The following is a 19807-nucleotide window of genomic DNA, read 5'->3' on the forward strand; positions in this document are numbered from 1 at the left end:
AGGACTGTTTTAAGCATGGAGGATGTAGGTGACAAGGGGTTAAAAAAACAAAGTCTAGTTCTTTGCATATTTATTACTCTACTGCCTACTATTTACAGAGTTGAAAAATATTCAATTAAGTTTATTTTTAATTTTTATTGTATATTAACTAATTTTATTTTTATTGAAGTATTGTTGGTTTACAATATTGTGTTAGTTTCACACAGCAAAATGATTCAGTTATATATATATATGTATATATATATATTTCAGATTCTTTTCCATTATAGGTTATTACAAGATATTGAATACAGTTCCCTGCATTATATAGTAAATCCTTGTTGTTTATCTATTTTATATATCATAATGTATATCTGTTAATCCCATACTCCTAATCCCCACCTTTCCCCTTTGGTAATGATAACTTTGTTTTCTATGTCTGTGAGTCTGTTTCTGTTTTGTAAATAAATTAATTTGTATCATTTTTTAGGTTCCACATATAAGCGATATCATATAATATTTGTTTCTCTGTCTGACTTCATTTAGTGTATTTTCTAGGTCCATCCATGGTGCTGCAAATGGCAATATTTCCTTTGTTTTTATGGCTGAGTAACAGTCCATATACATATTTATTATATATATATATATCACATCTTTATCCATTTATCTGTTGATGGACACTTAGGTTACTCCCACTTCTTGGCTATTGCAAATAGTGCCACTATGAACATTGGGGTGCATGTATCTTTTCAAATTCGCGTTTTCGTCTTTTCTGAATATATGCCCAGCAGTGGCATTGCTGGATCATATCGTAAGTCTATTTTCAGTTTTTTGAGGAACCTCTATACTGTTTTCCATAGTGGCTGCACCGATCTACGTTCCTACCAACAGTGTAGGAGGGTTCTCTTTCCTCCACACCCTCTCCAGCTTCAAGTAAGTTTAAAAGACAACCACTAACCACGTGTTTTAAACAGTAGTGGCTTAAATATGATCTAAATAGTAAAATAAGCATGGCAAAGCCACTTCCTGTACTGAAAAGAGCAGTAAATTGAGGAGTCAGTTGTCCATTTACTTGACATTTAAAGACCCAATATGTGTTAAGACCCTGGAGATTTCAAGTTGAGTACTAAACACTTGCTGTGTGGAAGGGGTGTGTCTTTTCCAGAGCCATTCTCTCACTTGGCAGGTGGCGCTCACTTGGCTTTATTTTGAATGAGTCTGAACTAAAAACTTTTAAATAGATTTAAATCAAATTCCAGTCATTTCATTTAAAAATAACTGGTTACTTTTGGAGGCTGCTAGGCACCAATGTTATGATAAAAATTTAAAAAGGGAAAAAATAAAGCATTTAATCTGCTTTTCCTACACAATCCGTATTTCAGGGTAACAGTTGATAAGGGAAAAATACGAATACAAAATACATCAATTAGATGCGTTGATGATCTAAAAACTTTTGATTAACATTTTTGTTTTGCCTATGTCAGGGGACACTTGGGGAAGGGGTGTCAGAGGGATTAAGGAGAAAGGAAGCACTTGGTGGACTCGAACACACTCTTCGGAGCTAAGGTCACATTTCTGGCTTCAGAAAGTCGGGCAGAGCGACAGTTCTTTCCGGGTCTGGGTCTCACAAGCTCGGGTGCGAGGCAGGGGACGTGACCCAGCTCTCCCGCCCTGCCAGGACTCGGCCTGTGGTCTTTCCACCGCGACGCTTCCTTCCTCATGCCGACGGCCGCAGCTCCAGTCGCCTCACAGCCCAGCCACGAAAGAAAAGCGCGGAAAGCGGATGTCGCGGCGGCGGGCCCCGCCCTAGGTGGCGGGGACGCGCAAGGCGGGCGGGCGCGCGCTGCCGACCACTTCAGGCCACTTCCGGCCGCGGGAGCCGGGGGGCGGGGCCGCGCGCGGCGCGCGGCTCCCCCTGCCGGCGGCGCGCGGCCAGACCGCGGCGCTGGACCGCCACCCCGACGACGCCCTCGCGGCCGGGCGGGCAGCGCCCTGTGGCCTCCCAGCGAGGCTCCGTTCCCGCCAAGAGTTTTGTTCTTAACTCCCAATTTCCCTGGCCCTCAGAGCATCTTTCTTTTTTTCCCCCCCTTATTTTTATTATTATTTTTTTCGGTAAGGAAGGAGAGAAGGAGGATAAGAAGGGAGCGTGGCAAAGATGGAGGAAGGTGCTGACTGGGACAGTGATGAGACGGTGATAGAGGGGTCGGTGACGGAGAGCGAGCAGGAGGAAGAGGAGCTGCCCTGGAGAAGGTGACCCCCTTAGCGCCCGGCCTTGGAGAAAGTGGCCGCCGTTGGGCCTGGGCGCTGGCGGTGGGTGGCCCTCTGAGATCCGAGTGCAAGTTGTTACCAGCTGAACTTCCGTCTGCCTGTGGGCGGGAGTAGGCCTCGCGGCCAGCCGGGCTTTGTAAATAAAGAAGACCGCAAATGCCCACCCTCCCCAACTTAGGGCAAAATGAGCTTTTATAGTAGGTGGCTTTATGGCATTTTTAACAAGCCTGTTTTCTTAGACTGGGCTTTTTTGCACAGGCAAAAAAGTCTTGTGTGTAAATTTCTTAAGTGCATTTGCCTCAAGCAACTCGTAGCCCTGAGCTACGAGTTGGTTAATGTACTTTTCTCAGGGTAAGAAGAATGCATGATGGGGGAGACTGGTTACTATCAGAGTGGAGACGGATGGTTTTTTAAGAATCAAGAAAAAATGGTAGTTTAGTTCATCAACACATAACCTAGTTCTCTGTGCTGGATCCAGGGAAAAGATAAAAGAGATGAGGCCACTGCCTTTGAGGGACCTACAGGCCAGGAAAGACGTAAATAGATAATTTCGATATAACGTGGGAAGTCCAGGGTTGGAGGTATACCCAGGCTGGTTTAGGAGCCCAGAGGGACGCTTACCTCAGCCTAGGTGGTCATCATAGTTTGCTAGGGTTGACTTCTGAATAGAGGCTTGAAGGTGGGTTAGGAATTAGATGAAGGAGAGGAGGTTTTCAGGCCAAGGGAACTGCATAGGTAAAGGTGTGGGGTGGTGGCGCTTAGCATTGTGTTCTGTGTGTTGGAATCTACAGTTGAGTATTACTGAAGTGTTCAGTGCTGAGATGGGTGTGGTGAGAGATGAGCGGAGAGGTAGGTGGGGTAACATCATGTAAGGCCTCGTATCCCTCACGTGTCCTGGTAGGGAGGTTGTAAGGGATTAAGTGGGGGAGCAGCACTGTCAGATTTTTATTCACTCACGCATGCCCTAGACTAGGGCTTTTCAAATTTTCATAAAAGTTATAAATTTCTTATAAATCACCTCAGAATCTTGTTAAAAGGTGGATTCCAATTCAGGAGTTCTAGGGTGGGGGTCCAGGATTCTGCATTTCTAACAAGCGTCCACGTTAAAGTTGGTACTGTTAGAGCAGGGATTAGCTTTTGCAAAGCAAAGAGGTTAGCTGTGGGATCAAAGTAGTTACAGCCTGGGATGATGAGAGCTCAGCTAGACAGGAACAGTGGGAATAGCGGGAAAGGGACAAATCTGAGAAATCTTTAGGAAGTAAATTAGGCAGGAGACAGTGATTGATTAGACTGGGAGGATGAGGGAGGGGCAGCGATAAAGGGTGATATCCAGATTTCTGGCTCATTTATATATACAAACAGTAATATTTGCTCTTAGTGGTGTACAGGGAGCATTATGACTAACTAGTACATCTAGTCTTATAACCACCACCACCCTAAAGATCCAGAACAGTTCTGTCGACTCCAGAAAACCTCCCTTGTCCTGCCCTGCCCCTTTGTAGTCAAGCTCCTCCTTCCCCATTTAAATCACTGTTCCCTTCTGTATAACGTATCATCTTTTTTTCCTCTCTGCTTTCATTTTTTTCTCCCTATCTTCAGTTTTCTGCCATTTGATTCTGATGTGTCTGGGCATGCTTTTCTCTGTGTTTATCCTGTTTGGGATTCACAGGCTTTCTCAAATTTATAAATTAATGTCTTTCACCAAACTTGAGATTTTTTTTTGTCATGATTTCTTCGTGTAGTTTTTCTGTACCAATCTTTTTCTCATCTCTTTCTGGGATTTTAAATGACCTGAATGGTAGACCTTTCGATAGTCTCCTAGATCCTTGAGGTTCTGTTAATTTTTTTCAGTGTTTTCTCTCTCAGTTCTTCAGACTGTATAATTTCTCTTGCTCTGCTCTGTCTTCAGATTCACTTACTCTTCTCTATGTCATTTCCATTCTGTTGTTGGGACCATTCAGTGAATTTTAAATTTCAGATATTATAGCTCCTAAAATTTCCATCAGATTCTCTTACATAGTTTTTATGTCTCTGCTGAGAATTTCAACATTTTCATCCATTTGATGACTGTTCACCTTTATCTCATAGAGAATGATTATATTAGCTGCTTTAGTCTTTGGTTAATTCTGACTGGGCTTGTGGGGCTGGGATATTGACATCTATTATCTTTTCTCTCAAGAATTAGTCAGATTTTCGTATTCTTCTGCATGTTGGGTAATTCTGGATTAGATCCTGTATATTTTGAATGTTATGTTTTGGACTCTTGTTCCTGTTAAAATCCTCTAGGGTGGTGATTTTTGTTTGTTTTGAATGACAGTCAATCTGATTAGGTTCTGGCTGCACGTTCTGTTTTGCATTCTGTAGGCAGTGGTTACATCAGTCCGATTTTCAAGCCTTTACTGTGCTGTTTGAGTCTGTCTGACTCATCTACCATCAGGGGTGAAACTGGAATTTGAATAGTAGTTAATATCATAGTTCTCTAAGCCTTTGTTAAGCTTCTTCTCTGTACGTGGGCAGCTCTGGCTTGAACCTGAGACTTACGTTGGAACAGATGCAGAATTAGGTTTTTCCCCATCCTGCTCTCTTTTCTTGAGGATTCTCATGCACCCTTCCCTCTCCATATGCACATGTTGGTTCATATGATCAGAAAGATAGACTTCTTTCAGTGTTAGGCTTCTCCCTGTAGAGCAGTTCCCTGCAGCTGGGGCCACCTTCAGGGTGTTAAGAGAGAGAAGAAAATAAAAGAGATTCTTTCCATAGTCTTTGGAGTACGGTTTTTCTAGTAGGAGAGAGACAGGTTTTTCTCTTGAGTTTTAAGTGCCTAAGCTGCCATGGTTGGTAGCCGTATGGCTCTGAGGCTAAAGAGAGAAAACATACAAAAGAAAACCCAAGGATTCCCCCATACCTTTTGCCATTCAGGGTCCCCTTTGTCTAGTCTTCTGGATAAAGATAGAAGGGTTCTTCTGGAGTTTTTGCTATCTCTGCCCACTGTGCAGTTCCAGGTTTAGGCCTAGGATCAAAGCTGGAGACAAAAAAAAAAAAAAAGAAAAAAAAAAGACCAAAAAACAAAACAAAAAAACCCCAAACTGTGAAACTCACCTACTACAAGGTTATTATTTAGATTTAGACTTCAGTCCCCAGTTTACCTGCTATTGTTTACTTTTCAGATTAATTGGGTAGCTTTTAAAAAATATTCTACTGGAGTTTTTAGTTGTAATGAGTGGAGAACTAGGCTATACATGGCCTACTCCATCTTGGCTGGCCAATCTTTTTTTGTTCCGCTCTGATTCATTTTATAATGCTTCTCTGGAATTGCATAGAAACATCATTCTTTCAGAGCTCATAGCCCAAGGTTAAAAATTAGGAATGGAAATACAGAATGTAAGCACTGCTGGAGCTGAGTGCCATTGCTTTTTTTTTTTCCCCTTTCCTCTTTACTTACTTGTATGCAGTTTATTCTGGCTGTTTTTCATGCACAAGCTCCCAACTTTGACTGGCAGGAGGAGCACAGGTCCTAGTAGCTCAGAGATCCCCAACAGGCAAAACATACAGTTTCGCATAGTTAAATAATCCTAAAATATTTGCAGCTATTAAGGCCTGTTTGCTAAGCTCTGAGAAAGGGTTTGATGCTCATTAGGATTAGATAAAGCAAGTAAAAAAGTGAGGATGCCACTTGTTAACTGTGTCTGAAAAGTACTCTTTGAGAGTCTGGACTTGGTCCTAGCCCTTCTTCTTGAAACTATAAAATGCATCCTGTCCTTTTTTTGACTTGCTAGGTGCTGCTACTAACCTTCTGGAAGAATTCAAGTTGCTGACTAATAAGGTCTTGTTTTCTTATGATTTGTTTACTGCAAGGCAGGATTCCTTTTTCTTTCACGTACCCTGGGAACATTTTATCAATCCTTATTTTCTGTCTCAGCCTCTGGTAAATATTAACTGCTCAATAATATTAAGGGGTATGGCTCAGACTAATGCTATTCAGTACATTTAAACAGAACCACCTTATAAGATAGTTCATTGTTGCATGGATTTAGGTATATGTTCAGGTCAAATCATGTCCTCTGAACATTATTAATTGCATATAGTAAAAGGCTAATTGAACATAATACCCTGCCAGATGGGTGTTAATTCTATCCCTTAAGACAGGCTAGCACTATCTTCATGTGAGTTGTCTAGCTAGAAAATATCTGTTACAAAGGATACACTTGGGGAAGGGAAAAATAGCCAAAGAATTAATAATCACATTAAATTAGCTAAAGAAAGCAACATTTTTGGTCAGGATGTATGTCAAAATATTAGCTACTCCAGTAATTAAAACAGAATGGTGCCAAGTACTATTTTTAAAAGTGTTACACTGAAAGGATATTTTAACTAGATTTTTTAATAAACCAACACCTTAGCATGATATTGTAAAAAATTTGATAACATAACACCCTAATTGTCATGAAAAATTTCATTGTATTTTAACAAAGCAATAAAAATTATTTCAAAATTTCAATCAGATGTTTGCCTGAAATTTTTCCTTTCAACCCAACCATCTAATTTCCCCCTCCCTCTTATATAGTTAATACCTTCTAGCGTCTCATCTTTCTAATATTTCAGTGACACATTTTATTGTTAAAATACGCTATCCATATGAAGTAGTTGGTGACTTTTGGAGTATTAGTTTAATAGTTTGGCTAAGAACCCACTGAGATATTAATGTTTTATTTTCAGTCAATTTGTTGGTTGAACATGGATAAGTAATTTTTCTGATCTCCACTGCTTCATTTTTCTTTTAGTATTAAAAATAGCCATCACCCCTCTCTTAAGGAAAAAGTGAAAAAAAAATGACTAAAGATTTATGTAATTATCTCAGCTATTTGTAGTAATAGAAAATTAGAAATAACCTATATGTTTTAAAACATATAATGCTTAAATAAATTATGATTTATTCTTATGATAGAGTATTATCAATGTTTGATGGTTTCAGGAAGAATTTTAGTGACATTGCAAATGTTTAAACATAAAGTTAAGTAAAAAATGTAGTCCATGAAACTTTATACAGACTGATGCAAACTTTATAAAAGAATTTCTGGTTCCATCATACATAAGCCTCCATGGAAAGAAAGCTGGAGGGAAATACACCAAAGTCTTTTTGTTTGTTTTTTGTTTGATTTTCAGTGAGATATAATTGACATGTATCATTATATTAGTTTCAGGTGTACAAAATAATGATTTGTTATTTGTATATATTGTGAAATTGTCACTATAATTAGTTAACATCCATTATCATACATAGTTATTTTTTTCTTGTGATGAGGACTTTTCAGATCTATTCTCTTAGCAATGTTAAAAAATATAATACAGTATTATTAATATAATCTTCATGCTGTACATTACATCCCTAAGGCTTATGTATTTTATAAATGGAAGTTTGTACCTTTTGACCCTCATTTACCCATTTTGCCCCTCCCACAACCCTCCCTGCCCTGAAACCACCAATCTATTCTCTGTAAGTTTGCTTTTTTATTTGTTTGTATGTTTTTAAGATTTCACATATAAGTGATATCACATGGTATTTGTCTTTCTCTGTCTGACTTATTTCAGTTGGTAAATTGCACTCATGTCCATCCATGTTGTTGTAAATGGCAAGATTCCCTTCTTTTTCGTTGCTGAACTTTCCATTGTATATATGTATACCACATCTTCTTTATCCATTCATTCATTGATGGATATTTAGATTGCTTCCATGTCTTGGCTATTGTAAATAATGCCACCAAAGCCCTAATACAAGTAAAATTACAGGAGATTTCTGTCTTCTTATTTGTACTTTCCTTTATTGCCCACATTTTCTACAGTTCTTTTGAAGTGATAATGTATTTACATAGTCCAAAATTTTTTTTAAGTATTAAAGAATATGTAGTAAAAAGCCTTATCATCTCTGCTCCCTCAGCCACGCTGTTTTCTTTCCTATAGGCAACCAATATATTTGATCTTATCCTTTGAGAAATATTCTCTAAGTATTCATAAGTTTGAGAACATATATGAAATTATTTTCTAAAAATGGAAGCACTATGTCAAAGAGTATGTGTGTTTGTAATCTTAATAATTGAATTATTGGGTTTTGTATCATAATTAGAAAGGCCTTCTTTCCTTTACAATTATTAGAGAATCCCTCCTTGGTTTCTGTTAGTACTTTTTGCTTTGTTTATAACATTTACATCTTTGATTCATGTGGATTTTTTTTCTGGAGTACTGTGTGAAATATGGACCCAACTAAGTTATTTCCTGATGTCTCCTTCATTGTCCTAGTATAATTTTTTGAAGAATTGTATCTTTTCCTCACTGATTTGAGATATCACCTTTTAAATATACTAAATTCCCATATCTATGTGAGTTTATTTGTGGGGGGAGGGTTATTCTGTTTATTGTTCTGTCATCTTATGTCAGTTTCATATTAAAAACACTTTGTATCCAAAAATATTTTAATGTTTTGTAGGTCATTACTGCCTTATTTTTCTTATTTAACATTTTTTCCTGGCTGTTCTTATTTATTTTACAGGAATTTTAGAATCAGTTGTCTAATTCAGCAAAATCTTGTTGATACTTTTATTGGTATAATGTTAAATCTGTTAATTTACTTATGGAAAATTAATGTATTTGTGCTACTTTAAAAAATTTTTTATTAGATAGACTTTACATACAGCAAAATTTACTCTTTTTACTGTGCAGTTCTGTGAGTTTCGACAAATTCATACAATTTATAATAACCATTATCATGGTGAAGATATAGAACAACCCCGTTACCTTCCAAAATTCCTCCATGCCCCTTTTGTGTTATCTTTAGATTAAAAAAAAAAACTCAAAATTTTTAAGAAGTAAAATAACCCTGATATTTAGGGACCATAAGATATATAGATTGTTTTACTTGGAAAAGTGCACTACAGTAATGGTATTATCCATATTTGAATAATGAATTTTCAATCCTTAGTAATGGCCAGTAGTAATTGAGACAAAAAAAGATACTTATTCTCCTCACAGAAGGAACTTGTATTTACTCTCACAGTGGATGTGCTAGGAAGATTAAGGACTGGAGTCCTTTTCATTGTTAATTTTGTTGGTATGATGTTTGGGGTTTTTCTTAATGGTACTTTAATTTTTCTTTGGTAAGCTGTTCTTTCTTCATAATGTATGTGAATTTATGTATGTGATGTGTGTTTGTGATTAGGAATGGGAAACATGAGACAGTTCTGTAAATTTTTAACTAAAAGATTTTTTTTCTTACTTCCACAGTCATCTTTTAATAAGCTATTAAAATCATTAAGAATCTACACAATGGTGTACTATGAATTTATAAAAAAGGAATGAGGACTTTCTTTATCCTGTAATCAGTCTACTGGATGTATTGAGTAAAAAAGAAAGTAGGGAAGCATGTGTAGAATGCCACTGCTTATCTAAGAAGAGGTGAGGACACACACATGTATTGTTTGTCTTTCCAGAAACACATTGGAAGGATAAACCATACAATTTTTAAAAACGGGAAGGGAGAGGACAGGTGGACGAAGGGACAGGGATGAATGCTAGACCTCTCTAAATAGACCTTGGTTTGTACATTTGTCTTTGGAATGACAAATGGTGTACCATTAAGAAAAACCCCAAACATCCTACCAACAATGATGTAAATGGTTTACATAATTATAAAACATAATAAATTAACATGAAAAAAATTCTTAAAAAGCAAAAAGCAAGATGAAACAAGTGAACTTAGTTATGTATTGATTATAGCATACTTGTACAAAAAGGAATTATTTTAAGTGCCTTTAAAACAGAATTTAGCTAAACATGCCACATGTGATATATTCTAAGGACATAAGGAATTGCAAAATAACATTTTTTCAGTAATCACATAGTTAATGATAATATTAGTATTGTGGACTTCCAATGTGATATCCTATTCAAAGGAACCAAGGCTCCATGAGAAATGATGAGTTCCAGTTCTAAAGCAGGAGATGTGCTAAGCTGAGCCTGGAATTTCTTGTCCTGGGAAGTTAGGAAAGACTAGTGATGTAGCAGTTTGCTTAGGCTGTCACAAAAATACCACAGACTGGGTGGTTTAACCAACAGAAATTAATTTTCTCACAGTTCTGGAGGCTGGATGTCGAAGATCAAGGTGCTGGCAGGGTTGCTTTCTCCTGAGGGCTCTCCTTGGCTTGCAGGTGGCCACCTTCCTGCCGTGTCCTCATATGGTCTTTCCTCTGTGTGCATGCATTCCTGGTGTCTCTCTCTCTCTCTTCTTTTATGGACATCAGTCATATTTGTCCCTTACTCCCAAATGCCCCCAAATAACAGAATATTTGTAAAAATGAACATGACCGCATGAATAAGTTTTTATTTTTCATCTTGGATAAGTTTTAAATTAAAGGCTACATTTCTGAAAAAAATACTTTGATGTAGAAATACTAATAGTGGTGTAACTAAGACTTTTAGCAAAATTTAGGTATAATTAAAAACTGACAGTTAAATTGTTAGTCTTTGTTTAGAAAACATTATAACATCTGTACCTTTTTTTTTTTGGTGTTTGAAAGGTTGCTGTTTGATCAAGACACATCTCTTAGAGGTGAGTTCAGTCTCCATCCTGGAATAAGTGGAACATGCAAAGGTGAGAGATAATTCTTTTCACTAAGTTGTCCCTTTAATTTTCTAAGTATTATTATTCCATTAACTTCTCCTTTTACATTTAGTTTTTTTCTGTAACTTTCACAGTTAGTTTCTTACAGGCATCTGTAGTAGATCCTGAGATCTATTACTGTAAGGATAGCAAGGGGGAGTGTAACTTCTGGAAGATATTTATGACTCCTAGAGAGGGCTACAGAGAAGTGAAAGTGGCACTCAAATAGCTCTTCTTCCGCCACCCCCCAAATCTCCAGCTTAACCCTAGAACTTGACTATTTGTGTAAGTAAATAGTAGTTTTAAATAAACAGTCTGATTTTTTTCAGACTAAAATTAAGATACAAATATCCTTGGTATATATTTTTAAAAAGAGCCTTTCACCTACAAATTCACCATACCTCCTGAGTCTACTTCTAGATCAATTTAAACACTTTTAGAAAAATATATCACTGATTGTCACGGTTAAAAAAGATCAGTTCTGCAGTAGCTGTTTAAATAGTAGGTTATTTCCTTTTATGATTTCTTCTTGTGGGCCATTTTTTACTTCAGAGGATGTCTCGAAATAGGTGTACATTAGAAGGAAAATCTCCTAAACATCATGAGAATCTTCTTGTATGTATACAGTTGTCCCTGGGTATCCACAAGGGGTTGGTTCCAGGGGCCCTCAAGTATACCAAAATCCTCAGATTCTCAAGTTTCATGGTTGGCCCTTCCCATCCGCAGATCCCACATCCATGAGTTACATGAGCCATGGATTATAAACACAGTACACAATCTGATCAGTGGTTGGTGGCATCTTGATGCAGAACCCAAGGATGTGGAGGGCTGGATGTATTGTCTTTAGGAAGAAATCCTCATTTAAGTGGACCTGCATAGTTCAAACCCCTGTTATTCAGTGGTCAACTGTAGTTCACAAACTCTTCAACGTACATCATCTCACCTGATACCTCAATGGCAAGTTAGTTTCATCATAGAATAGTTTTTCCTGTGTGTAGTTGGAAGGGACAGTGTGTAATATTGGTCTCCAGAATGTGTTCTTATGGTGTATAAAATGCAACTAAAAGTTAGAGATCTGTTTTAATATTCCAACCAAGTTTTTTCCCCCTTTCCTTTCCTTTCCTCTTCCAAATGGATAGACATTAATTATTTTTGCCAAGTATTAAAAGTATGAAATATTTTTAACATACAAAGTTATGTAATATAGAAAGTGAAAGATTCCATCCCCTACTTTTCCCTGTAATTCTACATGCCAATGTTTAATGTTTAGTATTCGTATATCTTTCTAGATTTTTGTATACCAATATAAATATATATATTATTTTCATATATTTAATTTTGTGGGGGTGGGATAATTAGGTTTATTCATTCATTTATTTATTTTTTTAGAGGAGGTCCTGGGGATTGAAACCAGAACCTTGTGCATGCTAAGCATGTGCTCTACCACTTGAGCTATACCCTCCCCCCATAAATATGTTTTTGTAATATTTTGTAATTTTATAATTTTGTAGTATTTTATAATTGTAATATTTTGTAGTATAATATTTTGTAATTAGATTTGTAGATCTAATATAAATATCTTTTTCATGATTAATATTATACTACATGTTTTTCCTTGTTATGTTGATCTACCTCAACCTGTTAAATTGCTGCATATTATTCCGTTGTACGAGTGTACTTTATATAATGATTTTGATTACATGTTTGATATTTTTCAATACTATACCTTTGCCTACTTTTCTGATTACTTCCTTAGAATAACTAGTTAAATTAGATTTGTTTTAAAGGATGAACACATATCAAATCTTGCCCCCTAAAAAAAAGGTGACTTTTTCCCTCTTAGATACCACACAGGACATATTCAATCTTTGCCAAACTGGTGAAGACTGAGTATGTCCTTGTATTTCTGAAGGGTACCAAGGTTAGGCGTATTATAATGTTGACTATTCAGTTTTTGTGTGTGTGTCTGTGTGTTGCCTTATTGCCTCTTCATTATTCTCATTTTATTATTGACTTCTCAGAACATTTCAGATATTAAAGGTAGCAAAACTTCGTCATATATATGTTGTTTTACCCAGTTCTCTACTTATCTTTTAATGTTATTTATGATACATTTTGTTGTGCAGAAATTTTAAGTTTTTATATAGTAAAATCTGTCAGTCTTTTCTTTTAGAGTTTCTTGCTTTTTTCAAACTTAGAAGTATTTTACCTATCTCAAGACTATACAAATATTTTCTTTTATCTTTATTTCCATTTATTATATTTACAGTTTTTACTTTTATGTTTTTAATATTTTTGAATTAATTTAGCATATGGGAGGGAAGGTAGGTCTCTAACTTCATTTTTTCAAATGGTTAACTTATAGCCCCAATATTATTTACTGAAAAGTCATTTTGTTGCCACTGTTTAAAATACCATTTTTTCCTTTTTTTTATTGAGTTATAATCAGTTTACAATGTTGTGTCAATTTCCAGAATAGAGCACAATTTTTCAGTTACACATGAAGATGCATATATTCATTGTCACTTTCTTTTTCACTGTGAGCTACCACAAGATCTTGTATATATTTCCCTGTGCCATATGGTATAATCTTGTTTTATCTTTCTACATATGCCTGTCAGTATCTACAAATTTCGAACTCCCAGTCTGTCCCTCCCCCTACCACCGGCAACCAAAATACCATTTTTGATATATTTTAAATTCCCAGATATAATATAGGTCTGTTTCCCACCTTTTGTTTCATTTCATTGACCTGTTTGACTATTTCTACTTTTGTGCCATCACTACATTATTTTATAAACCTTAGCTTTTAGTACATTTCCTTATCTGATAGGGAACTTCTTATCCTACACAGAGTAGTTGACTACAGCATACATCCTAAGCTTCTTTGGTACAAGCAGCAAGCTCAGTGAGGTGTGAGACTTCAGCCACTGTGAGCTTCCAGTTTACCTTCTTTCATATTTTGTTGGTAGCATTTGCTCTGAGCTGGGTGGTTTTCTGGGATTCTGATGGAAGAAATCCATATACTAGTTACATCTAAAGGAGCCCCCCCCTTTTCCTGTGATGAGTGACAAACTTGTTTACCAATGTTTGGTTTCCCTTTAATCCGTTCTTACCTTCTAATCTATAGTGAGTATGGTTCCTTTTTCCTATTGCTGCTTCTGTTTTTTTTTTTTAAACTAATCATTTCTTTGGATTCTTTTTAGGAACTGAGAAGGGAAGAAAAGTCAAAATATGGGCCAAATTTGCTATCTTGGAAACAGAAAATCTGATTCTTCTTGGGTGATATGTTAGCATAATGAGTTTTTAAAAATGACTTAAAATGAAATAAAAAAAGAAAAAAGTATTCTTTCTAGCAGGGTTTAAGTCTGTACAATTGTCTTTACATATCCTTTGCATTCATTCATCCTGAGGCAAAGAAATATCAAGTATTATTTTATTCAGTGTAGTGTATATGTTTCTTTTTAAATTTAAAAACTTTGACACATAAAAGTGGCAGTCAGGAAATTATGACTTACAAAATGATTTTTAATGGCATTTTGCAGTGTCTATAAAATCCTTGTGTCGTTAAAGCAGAGCAATAAAACTATTGCGAATGATTATGTGATTATATTATATGATTATTATGATTATATTTCCTTCTAGGCACACATTCTCCAGAGATTCAGCTTATATTCAAACTCGGAGGGAATTCACAAGAGCAAATGAGTGAAAATAAGATGATGCCTCTTCTTAGTGAGGATGCAGCCTTACAGGTGTGTAGCATATTGATTAAATACCTGCTTATTAAAATTGCTGTTTTTTAATATTAACTATTTCAAATTATTTAACTATTTCAAAGAGAGGAAAATTACTAATGAATATTTCTTTTTGTCTATTGTTTTGCTTCTTTTTTCTCTTAGTCAGTTTTTTCCCTTAGACAGTCATTCTGTTTCTTTGCTGCAACTTTGGTGAAAGCCAGTTGATTTAGGAAGGAAGGCTTAAAATATTTCCTTTCTTCATCTCTCTTTCTACTAGAGCTGTGGAAGTGAGAAGGTTAAAAGAGGATATAATAATTGTGATTTTCATCTCCATTATATGTCAGAGGTCATCTTAAATTTGTGAAGAAGATACTAGTTTGTGTGGTGTAATTTGAAATATGGGCTACTGAAAGAGACTTTTGGCGTGTGTGTGTGTGAGTGCATGTGTGTGGATACACACTTATATATGCAAATTTTCATTTGTTTGTTTCTTTTTAATGCAGTTACCCTGGGGAAAGGTAAGGGATGATTCAATTAACATCTTGGTGTAAATAAGTTAGCTAACAGGAGATAACTACAGAGTCTTAAGAAGTGGAGGGGGAGATACATATATTTTAATAGCAGAAATAGACAACAGTTTCGAAGAGTGAACATGAGGGTATATCTAATATTGTATATAGGAGTGTATATCAGTTGAATGATCTCTAATCAAAAGGGAAATACTCAACACCACCTATTTTTTCTTAAAGCTGAGAAGCTTGTATTTAGCTTCTAATAATTTGTTTAAAACTCAGTTTTGCAACTTCTTTTTTTTTACTTACAGAAAATTTTTTTTAATTGCAGTATAGTCAGTTTATAATGTGTCAGTATCTGGTGTACAGCATAATGTTTCAGTCATACCTATATGTACATATGTTCATTTTCATTATAGGTTACCACAAGATATTGAGTATAGTTCCCTATGCTATATTGTATAAACTTATTGTTTATCTATTTTATATATAGTAGTTAGCATCTGCAAATCTTGAACTCCCAGTTTATCCCTTCCCACCTCCTTCCCCATCTGGTAACCATAAGTTTGTTTTCTATGTCTGTGAGTCTGTTTCTGTTTTGTAAATAAGTTTTTTTTGTTTGTTTGTTTGTTTTTTTTTTAGATTCCACATATGAGTGATATCATATGGTATTTTTCTTTCTCTTTCTGGCTTACTTTACTTACAATGACAATCTCCAGGTCCATCCTATAACTGAACAACAACAGAAGCAACCTGATTTAAAACTGGGCAAAGGACATGCATAAACATTTCAATAAAGAATATATACAAGTGCTAATAAGCACGTGAAAAGATATTCAGCATCATTAATGCACATCAAAACCACAGTGAGATACCATCTAACACTCATTAGGATGGCTATTACTAAAACAATGTAGCAAACGTTGGTGAGAATGTAGAAAAATTAGAATTCTCGATCATTGCTGGTAGGAAATGGAGAATAGTGCAGCAGCTGTGGAAGATGGTACGGTGATTCCTAAAAAGATTAAACATAGAATTACCATATGATGCAGAAATTCCACTTCTGGGTGTATACCCAAAATAAGTGAAGGCAGGGACTTGAAAATGTATTTATTCACCCACACTCACAGAAACATTATCAACAATAGTCAAAAGGTGTAAGCAACCCAAGTGTGCATTGACAGATGAGTAGATGAATAAAATGCAGTACTTACATATACAATGGAATATTATTCAGCCTGAGAAAGGAAAGTAATACTGATACATGCTACAATATGGGTGAACCTTGATGACATCATACTAAGTGAGATAAGCCAATCACAAAAGGACAAATACTGTATGATTCCTTTTACATGAGGCACTTAATATAGTCAAATACATAGACAAAGTAGAAGTATGGATGCCAGGAGTTGGGAAAGGGGTAAATGGGGAGCTAGTGTTTAATAGGTATGGAGTTTTAGTTGGGGAAAATGGAAAAGTTCTGGAAATGGATGTTGGTGATGGTTGTTCATCAATAGGAATGTACATGATGCCACAGAACTGCATGTTTAAAAATAGTCAAAATGGTAAATTTTATGTTATATATATTTTACCACAATAAAAAAGATACTAACAATAATGTAAAAATTATCTTAAATATTGTTTTTACCTTGTTGTATTAGCTTAGCATTCATCAATTGGGAAAAACTACTGTTTTTTTTCTTTCTAGCAACCTCAAGATGAAATGGAACAAAATCAAGCTCTGTTACAGTAAGTATGGTGGTTTTGGCATTATTATGTTGTAGTTTTTTGTAATTTTACACATACAAAATGAATCTTAAGAGTTTTAGAGTTATTGTATTTTTTGAATAATTGTCTCTTTAGCAGCATAAATATATGGTATTTTACAGACATTATAGATAAGTTTCATTTCATGAGAAAGATTAAATCAGATTAAGTTGATTCTTTGACTATTAATATTATTTAAAAAGCATAACGTAAGAATTTGCAGAGCTTATTGAAATTAGACTTCATACAACTATTATACTTTAATATTCCTTCAGTTTTTTTTTTTAAACAATGGTTTTCAAATTATGGTCTGTGGTCCCCCTGGGAGTCCCTGAGACTCTTCACAGAGGGTTAGTGAGGGCAAAACTAAATAATAATACACATTATTTGCCTATTTGATGTTTGTGCTTATGGTGCTAAAACAAGTGGTAGATAAAATGCTGGAGCCTTAGTAGGCATCAGGGCAGTGACACTAAAATAGTACTAGTAGTCATTGTGTTTTTCACTGCCATGTACTAGTAGTTAAAAAAGAAAAAAAGCCATTTTTACTTAATGCATTTGATGAAGCAGAAAAGTTGTTAGTAAATTTCTACCCTTGAATATATATCTTTTTAACCTTTTGTGTGAAGTGTAATAGTTGTCTTAAGAAGATCACTTGTGTACTTGTTTGAGTTATAAGTGTTGTAAGAAAACTAGTTTCACTCTTTTTTAATTAGAAAGGTTAACTGATAGACAAACTGGATATTCACACATAGACACACATGGCAGACATTTTCTTGAAATTGAATGAAGTAAGCCAGTCACTTCAAGGAAAACAACTGATGGTATTTGCTGCCAATAAAAAAATTTAAGCTTTCAAGTGAAAATTAGAGTTCAGGAAAGCTTGTGTCTACCATTTTGACCTTGATGACATTTCAATACTTAAAACTTTCTAGTGAGGTCAGTGGAAATATTTACAAAAGTGACCTTTTTGAGATTTTATAATGACATGGATTAGTATAGGGAAGATCTGCATAACTCAGTGAATCAGTATTTTCTAAAAGACCAATGCATGACATCACAACACCACCCACTGACAAATAAAGGTTCCATTTAAAATGCAAGATAAACCAATGGGTTATAATGTAAAAGAATACAAGAAGTTCATTGATTTTGTTTCAATTTTTACATGTCCATTAACCTTTAGGGAAGTTTGCTTTTAGAGTTTTGATATTATCTAAAAAGAATGTGCACTGTTACTCAGAATATGCACTAAAATAATCCTTCTATTTCCAACTGCGTATCTTTGTGAGCCCAGATTTTGTTATAACTTCAAAAAAATATGGCAAAAGATTGAATGCAGTTGCAGCTCAGATGGCAGCTGTCTTCATTAAGCCATACATTAAAGAGATTTTTTAAAATGTGAAACAGTGCCATTTTCTCATTAATTTTTTCTACTTTGGAAAATACAGTTTTTCATAAAAATATTTTAACATGTTAATTTAAAATTAATGCTTATTTAATGTTTTTCTCCACTTTAATTAGTAATATGTAAATACAAATAAATATGAGACACATGAACAAAAGCTTTTTGGGTTCCTTACTAATTTTTAAGAGTTTAAAAGAGTCCAAAGATCAAAAAGTTTGAGAACCACTATTTTATAATAACCCTTTTACTGACTGTATCAGTAATGTAAGTGCATCTACAGAAGGGGGAAAAAAGACAAGACTAAGAAAGACTCATACATCATCTGTAATCTCACTGCCTAGAGAGAACTGTTGTTAACATTTTGGTACATTTTATTTTAGACTTTCTATATTTTTTGTTTTGTTTATATTTTCTACAAAATTTGGATTATGCTTTGGATAGTTTTGTTTCCTGGTTTTAAATTATAAGTAGTAGTTTATGCTAAATTTCTCACATCATTAATATTTTTTAAAAGCGTGAATTTTAATGGCCTCTTGCTATTTCACTTACTTAACTTACAGTACTGTAATTCAATTAATCATTCCTCTGTACATGTATGTTGCTTTCAGTCCTGCCTAGTATATCTTCCCATTTCTTTGAATCATCTTCAGTTTCCTTTACCAGTGTTTTATAGTTCTCAGGCTATAAGTCTTTCACCTCCTTGGTCAGGTTTATTCCTAGGTTTTTTTTTTTTTGGTATGCAATTTTAAAAGGGATTTTTTTTTTTTTACTGTCCCTCTCTGATATTTCATTGTTAGTGTAAAAAAAATGCAACAGATTTCTGTATGTTAATCTTGTATCCTGCTATTTTGCTGAATTTGTTTATCAGTTCTAGTAGTTTTTGTGTGGAGTCTTTAGGGTTTTCTATATATAATACCATGTCATCTGCATATAGTTGACAATTTTACCTCTTTCCTTCCAATTTGGATACCTTTTATTTCTTTTTCTTGTCTAATTGCTATGGCTAGGACTTCCCATACTATATTGAATACAGGTGGTGAGAGTGGGCATCCTGTCTTGTTCCAGATTTTAGTGGGAAGGTTTTCAGTTTTTCACCATTAAGTGTTATGTTGGCTGTGTGTTTGTCATAAATAGCTTTTACTATGTCGAGATATGTTCTCTCTGCACTCACTTTTGTGAGAGTTTTTTAATTATAAATGAATATTGAATTTTATCAGACACATTTTATGCATCTATTGAGATGATCATGTGGATTTTGTCTTTTCTTTTGTTGATGTGTATCACATTGATTGATTTATGTATGTTCAACCATTCTTGTGACCCTTGGATGAATCCAACTGGATGATGCTGTGTGATCTTTTTTATGTGTTGTTGGATTTGGTTGGCTAATATTTTGTTGAGAATTTTTGCATCTATGTTCATCAAAGGAATTTATCCATAAGGAAAGACATGACAGGCATCCATACTAACAACCCTTGCACCA

The 19807-nt window shown here is 35.1% G+C and overlaps 1 protein-coding gene across 11 annotated transcripts in view; it reads left to right on the top strand.

Moving 5' to 3' along the window:
* ANKRD31 (ankyrin repeat domain 31) overlaps positions 1-19807 on the top strand; it is a 153433-nt gene that overhangs the window by 42091 nt on the left and 91535 nt on the right. For 8 of the 11 annotated variants that reach the window (XM_072958492.1, XM_072958488.1, XM_072958494.1 and 5 more), the window contains 4 exons: positions 2097-2229; positions 10815-10888; positions 14543-14652; positions 16858-16898. In XM_072958492.1, the coding sequence (XP_072814593.1) occupies positions 2135-2229; positions 10815-10888; positions 14543-14652; positions 16858-16898 (320 nt within the window). In that variant the 5' untranslated portion in view covers positions 2097-2134. The remainder of the gene's footprint in view (positions 1-2096; positions 2230-10814; positions 10889-14542; positions 14653-16857; positions 16899-19807) is intronic. The other 3 variants (XM_072958493.1, XM_072958497.1, XM_072958498.1) reach the window with 3 other exon arrangements.

This window comes from Vicugna pacos, chromosome 3 (genome assembly GCF_048564905.1).
Source record: "Vicugna pacos chromosome 3, VicPac4, whole genome shotgun sequence".
NCBI classification, from domain to species: domain Eukaryota; kingdom Metazoa; phylum Chordata; class Mammalia; order Artiodactyla; family Camelidae; genus Vicugna; species Vicugna pacos.